The 21,322-nt window shown below is 37.6% G+C and overlaps 1 protein-coding gene across 6 annotated transcripts in view; it reads left to right on the top strand.

The window, feature by feature from the left end:
- The first annotated feature begins 524 nt into the window (after window positions 1-524).
- Window positions 525-21,322, top strand: part of LOC123520008 (F-box/LRR-repeat protein 15-like) — a 41,897-nt gene continuing 21,099 nt past the window's right edge. The window contains exons 1-2 of one of the 6 annotated variants that reach the window (XM_045281790.1): window positions 525-607; window positions 21,063-21,267. In XM_045281790.1, the coding sequence (XP_045137725.1) occupies window positions 21,064-21,267 (204 nt within the window). In that variant the 5' untranslated portion in view covers window positions 525-607; window position 21,063. Of the gene's footprint in view, window positions 735-1,851; window positions 1,900-21,062; window positions 21,268-21,322 lie in introns of those variants that run through there. The other 5 variants (XM_045281789.1, XM_045281791.1, XM_045281795.1 and 2 more) reach the window with 5 other exon arrangements.

Genomic DNA, 21,322 nt, shown 5'->3' with positions numbered 1-21,322 from the left:
AGTTGAAGTATTACTTAATCATAAATGAAAGGAATAAAATATATGATAGTACTAAATATATGTCTATGCTGTTCTAATTACATATATATAATCCAGCAACCAGAGGTTCCCACACTGAGCCTGTGGGAACGTATACTGACTTAGCATAAGAAGTGCTTGCACATGAAATGAAAGGATGTGCTCTTCGCTAAGATCAGCCTCGCTTCTCACGGCTGTGTAGAAACAAGGAAAAAAATAATTATATACAATTCATACCTAACAATATATATATATATATATATATATATATATATATATATATATATATATATATATATATATATATATTATTATTATTTCACGTAGATGATGCGAAATTATTGATTTTGTGATTATATATATATATATATATATATATATATATATATATATATATATATATATATATATATATATATATATATATATATATATATCACAAAATCAATAATTACGCATCATCTACGTGCGAAATAACTTCACCCTTTTTATGCGTAGGTCGGCTCGTGAGTTTTTTCGCAGCTCAAGGATCTCGCAAGATAGCGGCGCTGCGGCAGTCAAACACCGTGTCTTCCTTTTACAGGACCGTGTAAGGTCACTAAGGTGTCAGTCACTGTTTTCAAGTTGCTTTCAAGGGAGTTTCATGGAGTACATAACGTTTTAGGAAAAAGTAAAGAATGGTACCTTCTTTCTAATCATTGAAACAACCATGCAAGGTGATAGAGTACTTACTATACAACATGTCTGGGATGTTTTTAATGTGGGGACGGTTTTTATAAGGCCATAGTAATTAAATGAATATTCCGGTGCCTGCAGAATCTAAGTCCGCAATGATCAGTCATGTATGAAGGTATACAAGTTGAGTTACGTTAGGTGGACGGTTAGCATAGTCTAGGGTGGTCCTGCCCCCCCCCGGCAAGCAGGTTATGTTAGGTTAGGATAATTTCAGGGTAAATCTATAGAACAGCAACTCCTTACATATTCTTTTCTATTACAGCCCTTCCCCCTAACAAGCTTGGGGGACACGTGGGGAATCGGGGGTTTTGGGGGGCGAGAGCCAAAAGAGGCGAGATATGGGGATAAAAAAATAAATCTAAGGACAAAAACCTTACCTAATGTAACCTAACCTAACCCCCCTACAACACTAACCTAACCCTAACGTAAACCTAACCTAATGTAACCTAACCTAACCCCCTGCAACACTAATCTAACCCTAACATAAACCTAACCTAACGTAACCTAACCTAGGGGGCTGCGCCCCCCGGACCCTCCCCCCCCCGCAACACTAACCTAACCCTAACATAAACCTAACCTTCCGTATCCTTGCTTTGGGGCAGCTTCCCTCCCCCCACACCGGTTCTCTTATAGTTTCACACAATATGCCCTACCTCTACCAATACCCCTCCTCACAATACCTTAACGAAAGGATGAAGGTCCTGGCTGACCCTCTTCTCGATTGTACACTGACTTGCATCGCAGGAGCGATGATTTCCCAGTAATCAAATTCGTAACCTTTACAACTAATGTCACTGGTGGCCATGGTTCAACTGCGCACACAGATCTCTGTGCACCTGTCTGCCCAGCTGTGCCCCGCCTACGAATACATATAGCAAATTCCCATTGGCGCAGCTTGTGGTGGTAAGAGGTGGTGGCACGTCATTGGACAAAAGAACTATAGATACAATAAGAATCCTATTCAGCAGTTACCCACAAACCCAGGATGTGAACAACAGACAGTTACTTCCTGTTACCCACATACCCCAGATATATACAATAGACAATAGCAATGTTTACTATTTGGACTTAGACTCCGAGTGACATCTCTGATTTCAGTGAGGCAATGTGACATAACCGTGTGTGACCCCCAAACAAGACCACAAGGTACGTGTTCTCCATTAACTACTCATTATTTTGTGTTATTATTGCACGGATTAGAGAGAAGGTCCTATTCTAAAGATTTATGAATTTCAGTGAAAATTATCCATGAATTTTTACATTTTCCAAATTTTTCTGGTAAGGTTAGGTTAGGTGGACGGTTAGGTTAGGTTAGGATAGTTTAGCAGGCTATTATGTTAAGTAGTAAAATTCTAGTTTCTGCCCATACTCCCCCCTTCCCCCCTCCAACAAGCTAGGGGACAGGTGGGAATGTGGGGTTTTGGGTGGGGAACATGAAATGCGTATTTTTTTGCGTAACTGGAGGGAAAAAATGGTCATCCTAAACTCTACGAAGGTTCATTATAACTTTCGTAAATTCACTAATTTGTATAAATTCCATAAATTTGAAGTAAATTTGAGCAAGGACGCTAAGCTAATCTAACCTAACCTAACCTAACCTAAACGGAGGGCTGCGCCCCCCCCTGGAGCTCCCCAAGTTGTACACATTTCCGACGCACCTCATGTTCCACACCTGAAACCCTGCATTCCCACCTGTCCCCAAGCTTGTTGGGGGTGGGGGTAGGGGAGAGTATAGCATAAACTAGAATTATACCTGTTAGGTTAGGATAATTTCAGCAAAAATTATCCTAACATTTTCCATATTTTTCCTTAAAAAACGGCTGTTTTTGTCCTTAGATATTTTTGGATCGCCATATCTTGCCTCTTTTGGCTCTCCGCCCCCTAGAACCCTCGATTCCCCACAGTCCCCCAAGCTTGCTGGGGCAGGGGGAGGGGGAGGGGGGGAAAAGGGGAGATTCTATTCTGTACTTTCACCAAGTTTTATTGCAATTGATTATTTACTTGTCAGAGGAGTTATTGTTATTATATATAGGCACTTCCCACTCTTCCTCCTGATGAAGGGTTGTTTATCCTTGGTTAATTTTCAGCTTTTATATGTTGTCCCATTTCATAGATTTCAGTAGTGTCATTTTTTGTCTCACATTGCTTGTTGTTAGGTAACATTAGGTTAGGTTTGTGTCTTGAAGGAAGCGGGTCCAGAGAAAGGGGGGACATACCCACATGTTAAGTTTCCCTTCGAGTGATGGGAAGGCAGCCAATTTTAAAATCAGTGACAAACTATAATGCAATGCCAAAGAGACTTGCCAGTGTCTGGTAATCACACTACTCATGGAAGATATGCAAAAGCAAACAGCATGTGCTTACCAGCTGAGGGAGTTTGCAGATTGTGCTTTTACAAAAATAGTTTGAAAAATATGTTCATGAATTGATTTGTTCTTGAATAGAGGAACATTTGTGTGTGTGTGTATTTACCTAGTTGTATTTTACAGGAGGGGAGCCTATGCTTGTGTTGTCCCGTCTCTGTATCTTAGTGTCTAATTTTCTCTTAAAGTCGTGTATAGACTTTGCACACCACCTCTCTGTCCAGTCTGTTCCATATATCCATCACTCTATGGGGGACGCTGTTTTTCTTGAAGTCTCTTCTGTAATTGTCTTTTCTGAGTTTTAGTCCATGTCTTCTTGTGTCCCTTCTGTCCCTCTTCAGCAGGTTGATCCTATCAGGAAGCTCCATATTATTCATTATTCTGTAGGTGGTCAACAGGTCGCCTCTTTCTCTTCTCTGCTCCGGTGTTGGTAATTCTAGTCTCTCCAGTCTCTTTTCATATGTAAGAGCCGACAAGGTTGGGGCCAGTTTGGTGGCTGCTCTTTGTATCCTCTCAATTTTCCTGATATTCTTCCTTGTGTTAGGTGACCACAGTACTGCTGCATACTCCAGTCGTGGTCTGATTAAGGATACCAATAACTTCTTCACCATACCTTCATCAATATATGAGAATGCAATTTTAATATTTCTCAGTAAGTTGTAGGTCTCACCAACAATTTTATTTATATGTTTATTGGGGGACATTTCTTTTGTTATGAGAACTCCCAGGTCCTTTTCACTTTACACCTTCTTAATCTTCTCTTCTCCAAGTTTATATTGTCTTGTTATCCTATTTTTGCTCTTCCCAAATTCCATTATGCTACATTTCTTAATGTTGAATTCCATCTCCCATCTTTTACTCCATTCCCATAGTCTATCTAACTCCTGCTGAAGGGTTCTACCATCATCATGTGACCCAAGTTTCTTCAAAAGTTTTGCGTCATCTGCAAAGAAACTCATAGAGCTTTCTACTCCTTCGTCCATGTCATTTATGTATATTGCAAACATGATTGGGGCCAACACAGAACCTTGCGGAACCCCACTTATAACTTCCTTCCAGGTGGACTCCTTATTTCTAATTCTCACTCTCATAGTTCTTCCAGTTAGGAAATTCTTCATCCATTCCAGCAATTTTCCTTTTATTCCCCCTATATCTTCCAATTTTCTTATTAATGTTTCATGTGGAACTTTATCAAATGCTTTTTTTAAATATAAAAATACACTGTCAACCCATCCATCTCTTTCCTGTGTTATGTCTATGACTCTAGAGTAAAAGCATATAAGGTTTGTTACACATGATCTTCCTTTTGTAAAGCCAAATTGTCTTTCTTTAATTAAATTTTTTTCTTCCAAATGTTTGGTCCATCTTTCTTTGATCACATATTCACATATTTTAGCTATTGTACTTGTTAGGGACACTGGCCTGTAATTTGTTGGGTTTTCCTCACTTCCTCCTTTATATATTGTCACAATATTGGCTTTTTTCCAGTCTTCTGGTACTTTTCCCTTTTCAATAGAACATTTTATTATATTGTATACCTTATTTGCCAGCTCTTCTCTACACTCTTTCAATATCCAGTTTGCAATTCCATCCGGACCGTGTGATTTTCTTACATCTAAATTTCTTAGTTGTATCATTATTTCCTGCTCTGAAATAACAATGTCTCTCATCGCAGGAGATTTATTTCCTAGTTCTTCATATTAATGTTTTTCTTTCTCTTGTAAAAACTTCTTGAAAGTGTCTGTTCATTATTTCAGCCATTTCCAATTCATCGCTGTATTCATTTTTTTCATAAACTAGTTTCTCTATCTCGTGTTTGTTTTTTAACTTTCTGTTTATATATCTATAAAAGATCTTTGGCTGATCTTTGCATTTTTCAATTATGTTTTTCTCATAGTTTTTCTGTTCTTCTCTTCGTATTTTAACATAGTTATTCTTTTCTCTGATGTAGTCTTGCCACTTCCTTGGACGTTTGTTTTTTCTCCATATCTTCCACGTTCTATCCTTTCTATCTCTTGCTTCTTCATATTTTCTATTAAACCATTCTTCCTTATATTTGTCTTTAATTTTCAGTCTCGGTACATATCTATTCACTCCATCATTATAAATTTCTTTAAATGTCATTCACTTTTCCTCCACTCCTGCCTGGTTATCAAATTTAGTCCAGTCTGTCTTTTGGAAAAAGTCTTTGAGTTCTCTAAAATTTGTTTTGCTATATGTCAATCTTCCTTTTCTATATTTTTAATTCAGTTCATTCCTAATCACATCCTTGAAGGTCGCTACTATTAGTACATGATTACTGTTTGCCAAAGGTGTCTTATACTCTACTCCATCCACAATTTCAGGTTCCGTTGTAAATAATAAATCCAGTCTTGATGGCTCTTCACTATTCCTAAATCTGGTGTTTTCTTGAATCTATTGTGTCATTGTATATTCCATAGTTAACTCCACTAATGTGTAACCCCATGAATCTTCATTTCCCTCTGTAGTCATATCGTACCAGTGCACTTCCTTACAGTTGAAGTCCCCCATTATTACAGTATTTCTTTTCTTTTCTAATATTTTGATTAGTAAGTATTCAGTATATTTCAAAACTTACTCATATTCTCTTAGACTCCAAGATCTTGTCTTGGGTGGTACATAGCAGATTACAAATTCTCTCTTCTCCATGTAATTTTTCTCAACTACGACTGATATAATTTCTGCACTGTTTTTGCCATAATTCACGTTTGTTACCTTTAGGTTTTTTTTGCTTAGTATCATCACTCCTCCACCCTGCTTCGCTTTTCTATTTTTCATATAGATAGTGTACAGCCCGTTCCCAATGGGGTTTAGTGTCAGTTGATCTCTTAATTTCGTTTTTGTGATCCCCATTGTCAGGCTCAACCTCTTTAATAAAGTCTCAAATCATATACCACTGAGACGAGTCCGTTTATATTAGTATAAGCAACTTTTAATTTTCCACATTTCCCCTCATTTCCTCCTCTGCTCTTTCTTCTCTTTCCTTGATGTACCATTTCCTCAGTCTCATGTTCCAAACTTTCAAAAAAACTTTTTTTTCTTGATCTCTCTACATTTTCATTTCTTTCTTTCACTTAATTTCTCAATTCTTTCAATCTTTCTCTCTCTTCCAAATTCATGTCTCTTTTATCCATACATCTTTGTATACATCTGAATGAGCTAGTTTTCTTGCTCTCGTTAGTAGTTCTTCCACTGCTACTTGTGATCTCTGTTTTATTTTCATAGGTCTTACATGTCCATCACTGTATCTTCCCATCCTTTACACTTCTTCTATTTCACTATCAAGACTTTGTCCATCCTGAATCATATTTATTATGTCTCTTTCCAACTCTTTCTCTTCTTTTTCCCTTACATACCAGATTAGATTTTTCTTTACTTTCAAACCCTATACTATAATACATTTCTTCTTGTCAACTGTGTCTCTGACTAGGTCTTCCTTCTCCTTAATGACCTGTATTACTGTGTCTTTTGTTCTGTCTTGTATTTACTTTTTTACTATTTCATTAAAACTCATTTTCTGGTTCTCACTTTCCTTTTTCAATTAATCCTTTAATTTTCCCTGTAATTCTTCTTTCACACACTGTGTGTGTGTGTGTGTGTGTGTGTGTGTGTGTGTGTGTGTGTGTGTGTGTGTGTGTGTGTAATTCACCACGGTCGCCTGCTGGTCACCCAGCCAGTCTTTCCCATTACGGAGCGAGCTCAGAGTTCATAGACCGATCTTCGGGTAGGACTGAGACCACAACACACTTCACACACCGGGAAAGCAAGGCCACAACCCCTCGAGTTACATCCCGTACCTATTTACTGCTAGGTGAACACGGGCCACACATTAAGAGGCTTGCCCATTTGCCTTGTCGCGCCGGGACTCGAACCTGGGCCTCTTGATTGTGAGTCGAGCGTGCTAACAACTACACTACGCCGGTGTGTCTGTGTGTGTGTGTGTGTGTGTGTGTGTGTATGTGTGTGTGTGTGTGTGTGTGTGTGTGTGTGTGTGTGTGTGTGTGTATATATATATATATATATATATATATATATATATATATATATATATATATATATATATATATATATATGTGTGTGTGTGTGTGTGTGTGTGTGTGTGTGTGTGTGTGTGTGGATGGAAAATCTTACTAATAGCACCTCTTTAAGTAGTGTTTTTAAATACCCCCCCATCCCCATCTGCAAGCTTGGGGGCACATGGGGAATAATTTTTTTTTTCTCTCTTTCTTTTTGGGAGGGGAGCTGCACCCCCGAGAGCCCCCTAGGGTCTTTACTCTAACCTAATCAAACCCAACCTAAACATCTAGCAGAGGGGCACTGTTCCCCCAAGATCCTCTAGGATCTTTACCCTAACCTAACCTAAATATCCAGCACAGATGCCTTTCTGCACACTTCACACAGTTTTTCTTTCAGAATAAGCTAGTGACACACACAGAAGTCAAAGAGATCCTTCACTTTACCACAGTACCACAAGTGAAAAGCAATTAGTCCATTATCGTAATCCTGACACCTGTTTGCCGCCATCACGTCAACTATTCTAATCATGAAGCTGGTTAGCCGCCTTGCATCGGTCAGGTGATGGGAGTGCACAGGTCCATACGTTGTATGACATCAGAGTGGCCGCATGCTCACCAACACCAGAACATATACATAACTCTCCTTGATTGTGAGTGGGGTGACAAGCTTTGTCATTGTGGACTTAGTTTTTTGGAAGGCACCTACCAAACTTTGAGAGCCTGTGTAGGACACACTAAGGCTGGCCACCAAATAAAACCACAAAAAAAGTGTTGGGCATAAACTACTTCACCACTAAATATCAGTATTTTACTGTTTCATTTGAGGTGCTATTGGTAAGATTATCTATCTATCTATCTATCTATCTATCTATCTATCTATATATCTATATATATATATATATATATATATATATATATATATATATATATATATATATATATATATATATATATATATATATATATATATCCAGCTGCTGCAGCAAGCCAGCAAGTCATCATCACCTCATAAAAAACACAATGGACTTTCACGTGCCTCTCTGAAATTTTAAAATCATCTTATGGGTAAACAAAACCTTAAAATGCATATGTATATATAAAATTTTCTGCTTAGAAATGCATGTTCTCTCACCTCTTTCAATATTTACAGAAAGTCGTGTTACACCCTTTAAATAAGAGGACAATAACTCAATATTTGGTGTGGGGTTGTCATGGTAAACATGGGGCCGTTAGGGTAAACATATGAGGCCGTCATGGTAAAAATGGAGCCGTTGGGGAGGGCTGTCATGAGGGGCCATCGTGGTCAGGGGCTGTCTTGACCAGGAAACCTTTCAAAAATAACGATCCAAGGAATTTTGTTTCTGCCTACTTTTCAATATGTTCCTGAAATGACTCAGGCAAATGTCATTAAACTGCGCAAGAAGACGACTTGTGTGGCACAAATTTAAAAATTTTCTGCACACGGGAATTTCAAGTTTTGTTTTGTATCTTTTGTATGCTGAGTAATTTTTCATAATATGAAGTGAAAAAATCTTCGCATATCATTTCATAAAATAAAATTTTCGTATACAGAAGTTTTCATGTCTCGAGTACCACTGTATATATATATATATATATATATATATATATATATATATATATATATATATATATATATATATATATATATATATATATATATATATATATATATATATATATATATATATATATATATATATATATATATATACACACACTTAACCCTCGGCTATCGCGCCCAATTGGGGCTGAAATAGCTGCGCTATAGCCGAAAACGTTATAGCCGAATTGAACAGCTAATGGTGAAAGTTGTTATTGGTACCGCAACCACAAATTTTATTCCTAATATCCCTCATTTTTTCTTCTTTTTGAATTAGTGTATAATCCATTGGTACCAATTAAAACATGTCAAGGTTATAACATAAAAAAAAAATTATATCAGCTCATTGTATTTACTAGAGATGTACCGATGCATCGGTATCGGTATCGGAATCGGCTGTATCGGCCCATTTTTAGGGTATCAGTATTGGCTTATTTTATGCCGATACTTACGATACCTAAAAGGAATTTACTACTTAGTGATATATTCGATATAAGATATTGATTACTGAGTAATTTACCTTTGCAAATGGCTTCAAAAAGCTTCTCTATTAAGAAGGCAGGTGAGACCGTATCTTCCTTGCAAGCTAAAAGACCCACCTGAACTCGTGACACTACAATGGATAAAATGGAAAACCTTGTGGAAATGTAGTACATAAGTTTTGTATGTGATACAATGATGAGCCGTTTGTTTACATTCCACAGGTTGCCGGTTGGTGTCTTTCCCGTTTCACTCTCCCTCCCTTCATAAATTTAAGATCATTAACATTATAAAGTTATGTACAAACATACATTAGTGTACATTATAATGACTTAAATTAAACTGCCTAAATGTTTAACTTCATAATTTTTACTTTCATTAAACCATTCACTGTACTATGATGCACTCTTGCTTTGTTTACTCTCAATGGAAGTTCAGGTCAGGGGTTAAACTTGTTATAATCGGTTCGCTTAACGAAGGGTTTTTTTAGGAACGTAACCCCTTCATTAAGCGGGGGTTGCCTGTATATATATACAGTGTTACCTCGAGATACGAAATTGATTCGTTCCGGAGTGGCTTTCGTATCATGAATTTTAAAGGTAATTCATTCCAAGCCCTACGAAAACACCACATTAAATTTTATAATAAGGGTAAAACCAGAATGAAATAAGAGCCAAATACGTTTGAATCATTCAGTATACCTAACCTAACCGTTAATACCTGTAAATGAAGTAGATAATAGAACATAATGCAATAATAAATGAAAAATTATAATACAAAAATTATACGAAAATGTGGAACCTTATCTTTCGAGTGAGACGATGTCTGAAAGCGAAAGTGGCGGCAGAGGAGGAGGGCAAACGGCAGAAAATATAGAAAATGGCAGGAAACATGAACATCTAACTTTAGCGAATTCCGAAACTAAATACTGGCGGAATACCAACAAAACATATGACTGATGCATGATGAGAAAGATTCGGCCAATAGGAGAACAGGATCATGGTACTGAGCATGATGGGAAAGATTCTGACCAATAGGAGAGCAGGATCTTATGGCGCATTTATGTTGTGAATTTTAAATTTTTCTGCGCGCAGGAATTTCGAGTTTTGTTTCGTATCTTTCGTATGACGAGCAATTTTTCGTAATATGAAGTGAAAATATCTTCGCATATCATTTCGTAAAATGAAATTTTCGTATGCAGAAGCTTTCGTATCTTGAGGTACCACTGTATATATATATATATATATATATATATATATATATATATATATATATATATATATATATATATATATATATATATATATACATATATATATATATATATATATATATATATATATATATATATATATATATATATATATATATACACACACACACACACACACACACACACACACACGGTAGCTCAATGGTTAGGCGCTGGCTTCACAAGCCAGATGACCGGGGTTCGATTCCCCGGCCAGGTGGAGATATTTGGGTGTGTCTTCTTTCACGTGTAGCCCCTGTTCACCTAGCAGTGAGAAGGTACGGGATGTAAATCGAGGAGTTGTGACCTTGTTGTCCCGGTGTGTGGTGTGTGCCTGGTCTCAGACCTATCCCAAGATCGGAAATAATGAGCTCTGAGCTCGTTCCGTAGGGTAACGTCTGGCTGTCTCGTCAGAGACTGCAGCATATCAAACAGTGAATTACACACACACACACACACACACACACACACACACACACACACACACACACACACACACACAGTGGCAGATGGAATTCAATATAAACAAGAGCCATGTTATGAAAATGGGAAGAAGTAGATACAGACCAAACAGGGATTACAGGCTGGCTGGTGAGAAGATTGAAGAGACCAATGAGGAGAAAGACTTAGGAGTAACCGTGCAAAACACTCTGTCACCGGAGAAACACGTTAACAAGATATTTGGGAAAACATATAACATGCTCCAAAATATTGGCCTTGCATTCCACTACCTAGATGAAGGAATGATGAAGAAGATATTATTTTTTTTTATTTTTTTTTTTTTTTTACATTACAAGGGCACTGGCCAAGGGCAAACAAAGTGTTGGAAAAAAAAAATCCCGCTGGTTGCCAGGCCCTGTTAAGAGGAAAGTAGAAAGAGAAAAAACAAAAAAATCTAAAAGGAGGGTCCAGTTAACGTAAGAGGTGTCTTGACACTCCTCTTTTGAAAGAGTTTAAGTCATAGGCAGGTGGAAATACAGACACAGGTAGAGAGTTCCAGAGTTTACCAGTGTAGGGAATGAAGGAGTGAAGATACTGGTTAACTCTTGCATTAGGAAGATGGACAGAATAGGGATGAGAAGAAGTAGAGAGTCTTGTGCAGCGAGGCCGCAGGAGGGGGAAGGCATGCAGTTAGCAAGTTCAGAAGAGCAGACAGCATGAAAACAGCGGTAGAAGACAGATAAAGATGCAACATTGCGGCGGTGACTTAAAGAATCAAGACAGTCAGTTAGAGGAGAAGAGTTGATAAGACGAAAAGCTTTAGATTCCACCTTGTTTAGTAAAGCTGTGTGTGGATCCCCAGACATGAGAGCCATACTCCATACACGGGCGGATAAGGCCCTTGTACAGAGCAAGCAGCTGGGAGGGAGAGAAAATGGACGAAGACGCCATAGGACACCTAACTTCTTGGAAGCTGATTTAGCAAGAGTAGAGATGTGAAATTTCCAGTTTAGATTTTTAGTGAAGGATAGACCGAGTGTGTTTAATGTAGAGGAGAGGGAAGTTGAGTGTTATTGAAGAAGAGAGGATAGTTGTCTGGAAGGTTATGTCGAGTAGATAGTTGTAGAAATTGAGTTTTGAGGCATTGAACAAAACCAGGTTTTCTGCCCCAATCAGAAACAAGTGAAAGATCAGAAGTTAGGCGTCCTATAGCATCTCGCCTTGAGTCATTTAATTGTTGTTGGGTTGGGCGTCTGTTGAACGCTGTTGAATAATGCAGGTGGTATCATCAGCATAGGAGTGGATAGGGCATTGAGTCAGATTTAGGAGATCATTGATGAATAATAGAAAGAGAGTGGGTGATAGGACAGAACCCTGTGGAACACCACTGTTGATAGTTTTAGGGAAGAACAGTGACCGTCTACTACAGCAGCAATAGAACGATCGGAAAGGAAACTGGAGATGAAGGTACAGAGAGAAGGATAGAATCCGTAGGAGGGTAGTTTAGAAATTAAAGATTTGTGCCAGACTCTATCGAAGGCTTTCGATATGTCAAGGCCGACAGCAAAGGTTTCACCGAAGTCCCTAAAAGAGGATGACCAAGATTCAGTTAGGAAAGTAAGAAGATCACCAGTAGATCTGCCTTTACGGAAACCATACTGGCAATCAGAGAGAAGGTTGTGAGCTGATAGATGCCTCATTATCTTCCTATTAAGGATAGACTCAAAGGCTTTAGAAAGGCAGGAAATCAAAGCTATAGGGCGGTAGTTAGAAGGATTGGAGTGGTCACCTTTTTAGGGACAGGTTGAATGTGAGCAAACTTCCAGCAAGAAGGATAAATAGAAGTAGAGAGACACAGATGAAAGAGTTTGACCAGGCAGTGAGCGAGTTCGGAAGCACAGTTTTGAGAACAACAGGAGGGACTCCATCCGGACCGTAAGCCTTCCGAGAATCAAGGCCAGAGAGGGCCAGGAAAACGTCTTTATAAAGAATTTTAATTTTAGGGATGAAGTAGTCAGAGGGTGGAGGAGTAGGAGGAATATGCCCAGAATCATCCAAAGTTGAGTTGGTAGCAAAGGTTTGAGCGAAGAGTTCAGCTTTAGAAAAGAAGAGACAGCTGTAGAGCCATCTGGATGAAGTAAAGGAGGGAAAGACGAAGAAGTAAAGTTGTTAGAGATATTATTGGCTAGATGCCAGAAATCTCGAGAGGAGTTAGAATTGGAAAGACTTTGACATTTTCTATTGATGAAAGAGTTTTAGTAAGTTGGAGAATAGATTTGGCATGATTACGGGCAGAAATATATAGGGCATGAGTTTCAGCAGTTGGATGGCTACGGAACCGTTTGTGAGCCGCCTCTATCATTGACAGCACGAGAACAAGCAGAGTTAAACCAAGGCTTTTTAGCTTTAGGGTTAGAGAAAGTATGAGGAATGTATAGCTCCATGCCAGAGATAATCACCTCTGTTATGCGCTCGGCACAAAGAGAAGGATCTCTGACATGAAAACAATAATCATCCCAAGGAAATCAGAATAGTACTGCCTTAGTTCCTCCCACTTAGCAGAGTTAAAATGCCAGAAGCACCTCCGCTTAGGCGGGTCCTGAGGCTGCACTGGAGTGATAGAACAGGTAACGGAAATTAGATTGTGGTCGGAGGAGCCCAACGGAGAGGAAAGTTTAACAGAGTAAGCAGAAGGGTTGGAGGTTAGGAAAAGATCAAGAATGTTGGGCGTGTCTCCAAGGCGGTCAGGAATACGGGTAGGGAACTGCACTAGCTGCTCTAGGTCATGAAGGATAGCAAAGTTGAAGGTTTGTTCACCAGGTTGGTCAGTGAAAGAAGATGAAAGCCAAAGCTGGTGGTGAACATTGAAATCCCTAAAATGGAGATCTCAGCAAAAGGAAAGTGAGATAAGATGTGCTCCACCTTGGAAGTCAAATAGTCAAAGAATTTTACATAGTCAGAGGAATTAGGTGAGAGGTATACAGCACAGATGAATTTAGTTAGAGAGTGACATTGAAGTCTTAGCCAGATGGTAGAAAATTCTGAAGATTCAAGATTGTGGGCACGAGAGCAAGTGGTGTCGTTACGCACGTATGCGCAACATCCAGCTTTGGATTGAAAATGAGGATAGAGCAAGTAGGAGGAACAGAAAAGGGCTGCTGTCAGTAGTCACAGACAACTGTGTTTCGGTTAGGAAGAGAAGATGAGGTTTAGTAGAGGAGAGGTGGTGTTCCACAGATTGAAAATTAGAACGAAGGCCACGAATGTTGCAGAAATTGATAGTGAAAGTATTAGATGAAGTGTCAAGACACCCAAGGTCGACAGCAGAGGGGCAGTCCGACCTGGGGACATTTATGGTCCCTCCCCAGAGGGGGACTCCGAGGCAGGGCGTGGTGAAGCCATTATTAAATTTTGATTTGAAGAGAGTGTAAAAGTGTAAGGTGTTGTAGTGTAGTGTAGGAAGTAGTAGAAGTTGTCTTTAGAGGGCAGGCTGCAGCTGCTCAATTGTATAAATGAGACCACAAAGGGAACCGGGAAGAGAGGACACGGGAATCACTCAGTCTGCAGCACTGCCTAAAATGACATGGTGGATGGGGTGTCCAGTTATGTGAGCCTATTTGCAGACGATGCAAAATTGTTAAGAAAAGTGAGATGTGACAAAGATTGCGAACTACTCCAGGAAGACTTGGACAGAATATGGAAATGGAGCTGTACATGGCAAATGGAGTTCAACACGACAAAATGCAAGAAAATAGAGTTTGGCAAGAGGAAAGAAGAATCAGGAGTATGTACAAGATAGGAAATGAAGACATAAAACCAGTCATGAAGAAAAGACCTTGGGGTGACAATTACCAATGACCTATCGCCAGAGAGACATATAAACAAAATAATTGGAGAAGTATTGAACTTATTGAGGAACATAAGAGTGGCGTCAGATATTTAGATGAAGAAATGATGAAGAAAATAATTACTGCAATGATAAGACCGAGGCTTGAATATGCAACAATACAGTGGGCTCCGAACTTAAAGAAACACATAAGGAAACTAGAGAAAGTACAGAGGGCTGCAACAAAAATGGTGCCTGACTTAAGAGATTTGACTTATGAAGACAGACTGAAAAGAATGCAACTTCCGACCCTGGAAAACAGAAGAGAAAGGGGAGACCTGATAGCAATATACAGAGTGATGATTGGCATGGAAAAATGGATAGGGAAGATCTGTGTATGTGGAATGAAAGAATGTCGAGAGGGCATGGGAAAAACTAAAATGGCCACTTATAGGAGAGATGAAAAATATAGCTTCCTCATAGAAGGGTGGAAGCATGGAATAGTTTAGACGTGGAAGTGGTCAACGCAAGGAATATTCATGATTTTAAGAAAAGCTGGACATTAATAGATATGGAGACGGGACAACACGAGCATAGCTCTTTTCCGTATGTTACAATTAGGTAAATACAATTAGGTAAATACACACACACACACACACACACACACACACACACACACACACACACACACACACACACACACACACACACACACAACCTCAAGAGCTATTTTAAAAACGTAAACTGGGAGGAGATGGAAAACTCAGATACGGTTCAAGAGAAATATAACTTATTTTTGGAAATATACAAAACAGGAGTCAGGGAATATGTCCTGAAATATAGACCTAAAGAAGAAGGAAAGAAAGATTGGTTTAATGCAAGATGTGCTAGGGCAAAGGAGAAATGAGATGGACCATGGAAAAGGTGGAGAAGAAACAGAAATCCAGAAAATAAGGAAAACTTCAAAACAGCAAGAAATGAATATGCTAAGGTGAGAAAGGAAGAAGAAAGAACTATGAAAAGGACATTGTTGAAAAATGTAAGGAACAACCAAAGTTGTTCTACAGATTCATAAATGGAAAAATAAGACAAAAAAGAAAGGTTAAAAGGAGAGAACAGAATGGTGGAAGACCCAAAAAGTATGGCAGAACTGTTAAATAGTAAATTTCATGAGGTCTTTACTAAGGAATCCAAATATGAAAGACCACAGGATAATAGAGAGACTGTCCATATGAAAGAGATTAAAGTAACCAAGCTTGAAATAAAAAGATTGATGACGGAACTAGATGAGGAAAAGGCAATGGGACCGGATGAAGTCTCAGGCAGAATACTGAAAGAATGTAGGGAAGAACTAGCAAGTCCTATATACAACATCATAAAATGCTCAATAGAAAATGGAACAGTGCCAGTGGAGTGGAAAAGAGCTGAGGTGGTTCCCATATATAAGAGCGGAAGGAAGGAAGAACCTTTAAATTACAGACCGGTATCACTAACTAGTGTAATATGCAAGATGTGTGAAAAATAATAAAGAAGCAATGGATTGAGTTTCTTGAAGACAACAAATTATTATCAAATAGCCAATTTGGTTTTAGAAAAGGTCGGTCATGTGTAACAAATTTATTGAGTTTCTACTCTAGAATAGTTGATAAAGTACAAGAGAGAGAGGATGGATTGACTGTATTTATTTAGATTTAAAAAAGGCGTTTGATAAAGTGCCACATGAAAGATTACTATGGAAGTTAGAGGAGAAGGGTGGCTTAAAAGAAAGCACATTGAGATGGATGAAAAATTACTTGAGGGGGAGAGAAATAAGGACGATAGTTAAAGATATGAAGTCCAAGTGGAGAACAGTAGACAGCGGAGTGCCACAGGGGTCAGTATTGGCACCAATACTTTTCTCGTATATATAAACGACATGCCAGAGGGAGTGAACAGCTACATAAATCTGTTTGCGGACGATGCGAAACTGTGCAGAGTCATTAAACAAAAGAGGATTGTGAAATACTACAGGAAGACTTAAACAAGATCTGGAAATGGAGTAAAAATGGGAGATGGAATTCAATGTGGACAAAAGCCATGTCATGGAAATGGGAAAAGTGAAAGACGACCAGTGGGAATCTATAAGATGGGAGATGGAGTAGAACTAGAAAAAGTAAAAAGGAAAAGGACTTGGGAGTGACAATGGAAGAAAACAATCAACCGGTAAGCCATATTGATAGAATTTTCAGAGACGATAATTTGCTAAGGAATATTGGATTAGCATTTCACTATATGGACAAAGAAATGATGAAGAAATTGATAAGTACTAAAATAAGACCTAGATTGGAATATGCAGGAGTTGTGTGGACCCCCATAAAAGAAACACATAAGAAAATTGAGAGACTACAAAAATGGCTACAAGAATGGTTCCAGAATTTAAAGGGATGACATATGAGGAGAGACTAAAGCTATGGATCTACCAACCTGGAACAGAGAAGAGAGAGAGGATCTGATACAAGTTTATAAATTGATTAATGGAATGGATCAAGTGGATAATGAGAAACTAATCCTGAGAGAAGAATATGACATTAGAAGCACAAGATCGCATAGTAAGAAACTGAGGAAGAGAGGATGTCTGAGAGATGTTAAAAAGTTTAGTTTCCTGCAAAGATGTGTTGAGACTTGGAACAGTTTGAGTGAGGAAGTGGTGTCAGCAAAGAGTGTACATAATTTTAAAGAAATATTGGATAAGTGTAGATATGGAGACGGGGCCACACGAGCATAAAGCCGAGGCTCTGTAAAACTACAACTAGGTAAATACAACTAGGTAAATACACACACACAAGAACAACACACACACATGAACATAAAACGTAAAAGAGCAAACTGGGTATTTATTGCAACACTGAGCATCTTAGAAAGATATTTCAATGATGATACTGTATACTTAAGTTTTAAGTAATCATTAGGTACAAGGATTATACAGATTGCAGTTTTTCAAGATATGGATATCATATTATATCATGTCATGATCAAAGGTAAGCATCAATATTCATGTGCCACATATATACTTGTTTTACTGTTACTACTCAAATGTATTATGTAGAGGAATATCATGATGTTTTTCGATAAATTTTATTCTTTCACCACACTCACTTCTTAATGAAACTATTTTTTTCTGGCAGTTTTTTACCTGTTTTGAATGAATCTGCATTTTTGTTTCCATTGCAAAGCAATACATGCAAATCCTGCATAACGAATGGGTTAGGTTCCAAAAAAAATGTTCGTTATGCAAAAATTTGTTGTACTGGGTTCTAGGATGAGTAAAAAAAAAAAAAAAAAAAAAGATAAAATAAAATAAAATAAAATAAAAATTCTGAATGCATTGAATTCTGACGTGGCAGTGGATGGTGGTGGTGGTGATTCAGCAGCGTTTTCAAACTCAGCCAAAATTTCCCTAATGAAAATTTCATTATAGTGGGATTTGGTGTTCATTATGTGATATAAGGGTAATAAAACAAAACATTTGTTGTGGTGAAAATTTGTGTAAACGTTCGTTATGCGGGGTTTGCCTGTACTTGTTTTTACTCCTCCTTCCCTTCTTCCTTCAAAAACATTATTTATCCTCTCATAAAGTACTATTTTTGCATTGTAGATCAAAGAAGTAATAGAAACACAAATATACTATAGTAGAAAATAATTTCGTCATCACAGAGTACCACAGTAGTAATTCCAAAATTTGGACTATTACTGTTGTGAAGAGTACTCACCACCACCACTGCAGACTACTGACTAGGCCAAACCTAATCAAACTGATCTAATTTAGACAAACCTAACCTAACTTAGTTAATATAACCGAGTTAGTTCAACACACACTACTGAGACATCTTCCTCATAATATAATCCAATTAAACTGATTTAGCCATAGCAAACTAGTCTAACCTGACGGGTAAAGCTAAGAAATTAATATGAAGTCGTTACCTATTTCTCTTTGTAAAATGTAGTGATACAATGGAAACAATCAAAGGGACACCCTGTGTGACAGACATCTTCCATTGGACTGATTCAAATATTTCAAATGGAGTTGCCTCTTTCTTCACAAAACACACTGATTGGCTGGATATATTCTATATTTTTATTGGTAAGTGGCTGCATGCTCAAACAAAAGAACTAATTATCATGATTCATTTTGTACTTGCTTAAAAAATGTGACAACATGCCCACACGAATTAACCCACCTAACTGGCACCTAAATTGCATTCCTCAGTGCCTGCCAGTTAGGGAGGCGGTGGCATAGTGGATAAGGTGGTGATCGTGGGATCTGGCAGACATCCACATGTAGGTTCGAATCCCACCACATACCGCTTTGAAGCTATACCATTTGTCGAGTGGTTTAAAGTTACCTACATGTCACCATGATACTCAGGTTCTAGTTGGTTACACCAAAGATGCACTTGAGTGGTAATATAGGCCCTAATATGGGTACCACTATAAATAAAATTGTCTGCGCCACTAATGAGCGGAAGCTGAACAGCGCTTCCCACATACACTCTCCAAGTATGCTTACAGGCGCTGTAGGCCATAACATAAAAGAAAAACAATTACATGCATGAGTATGTAGCTTACCAGTGTTGACATGGTAGTGGATGAGCTCATTCCCCAAAAAACTGGTAAACCATTAAAGATTGCTGTCAGCCTTTTAAACAATTTGCAGTGGGTGTAAATGGAGTTCAAATTACTCAGAATGAGAAGCTCTATAATTATGAGAAGGATAAGAAAACCATGTTGTGTGTGGTGAATGAGTAAAAAAATTACTAGCTTTTTTTTTATATATGGTATTTATTATGTCTATTGTAAGTATTTAGAATTGAACATCTTAACTTCAAGCAGGAGAATGGAATGTCTGATGGAAGTCCATGGATTGCAATCACCCAAGTTCCTGGGTATAATTTTTAGTGCATTGGCCTTCAAGGTAAGTTACTCCAGTTGGGAGAATATGTTTTTAGCCATTTTTAGCCATTATTGTAGTACAAAGAATTTACAATAATACCAATATTTTATATATATATATATATATATATATATATATATATATATATATATATATATATATATATATATAATATATATATATATAGATTGATTGAATTATTATTTTCTATTCTCATCTTGTCAGCTTCTTGTCATACACCATTTATTGTCAAATTTTATAATTGACAAGACTGGCAAAATTCTGTCAACTCTTAAGGAACAGACATATGGCTTGAGAACCTCCTCTCATAATGGGTTCTTTTAGAAAAATATTTTTTTTATTCTTATTAGAGTTATGTTTCTTTTAATAGGGACCATAGAATAATGAAATAATAGCTTATGAAGCAGCTATCTTTCTTTTATTTTTGTCTGACTCATTTTGACTTTAGCTGTCAGTAAAGGTTGAATAATAATATATCAGCCATTCTACAATGATGGTGGCTGTTGTGTGTTCTTTATGCTAGATATGGCAGTGGCTACTGATTTTGTGGCTGCAGTTCCTATTTTGTCATGTGTTATCTGTCCATCACTGCTTTCCCCACATCTTAAAAGGAATTTTCTTCCACTGCACAGAAGTTCCATAAATGTCATTCTTTGTTGAGCAGTGCTTACTGGGAGTTGACAAAATTGGCTTGTGTTTGAATTAGGCCATGTATTGGGATAAAGGCCGATGATCTCCAACAATGACTTGTGCTTTATATGGATAACCAGATGGAAAGTCACAAAAAAAAAAAAAAGTTAGAGGGCAGCTTTGTAGGTGTTGCCAAATAATTTTCAAAACATTTACTTCTTGCCTCCATTTGATTTAAGACAAGAAAATCATCTGATGCATATACATGTCACCTGTTAATTCCCTGAGACACACACTACTTGCTCACCTGTTGCAAAGGAGTTTAATGGATTACTACTTTAGATCTGAATACAAAATGGATTGACAGAACTCAAAATGGTTACATTGATTGGGTTCATTTAATTTTCATTTGTATGACAACAAAAATATTACTTTGGAAGTCTACATAACATCATGGCAGAACTCAGAGTGGTTATATTATAAAGTTAATTTGATTTTCATTGGTATGACTGATGTTGTACAACATCTGTCTTGGAAGTCTAAAAAATGTCCTAGATTATGTATGTCAAGTAAATAAACTGTGTGTAGGTTTTGTTGATTTATAAATGACAGAACTTGTGACATCTAGTGTAAGATTTTGAGTCTTGTGTTATACTTCATATAATTTTAAACTGTTTTCTGAATATTATACTGTTCTTCCCTTCATAGCATGTCTGCTAAACCTGAGCAGTTGACTGATCTTCCATGGCAAGACATCATCTTTCAACATGTATTTCCCCATCTTTCTGTGGCAGAACTTTGTCGACTCTGTGAAGTCTCCAAGACCTTTCAGAAAGTTTCTAATGAGTATTTTTATACTTGTAAAGAATTAGACTTTTCTAACTACAATATCACCGATGATAACTTTCAAAAGGTAATTTACTTTTAGTTTTCAAAAGGTAACTGAGACATGGAATCTCTCTTTATGT

The sequence above is a fragment of the Portunus trituberculatus genome, chromosome 46 (genome assembly GCF_017591435.1).
Source record: "Portunus trituberculatus isolate SZX2019 chromosome 46, ASM1759143v1, whole genome shotgun sequence".
NCBI classification, from domain to species: Eukaryota; Metazoa; Arthropoda; class Malacostraca; order Decapoda; family Portunidae; genus Portunus; species Portunus trituberculatus.
Note: the sequence above shows the minus strand (reverse complement) of the source record. Positions and strands in the feature narration are given on the sequence as shown.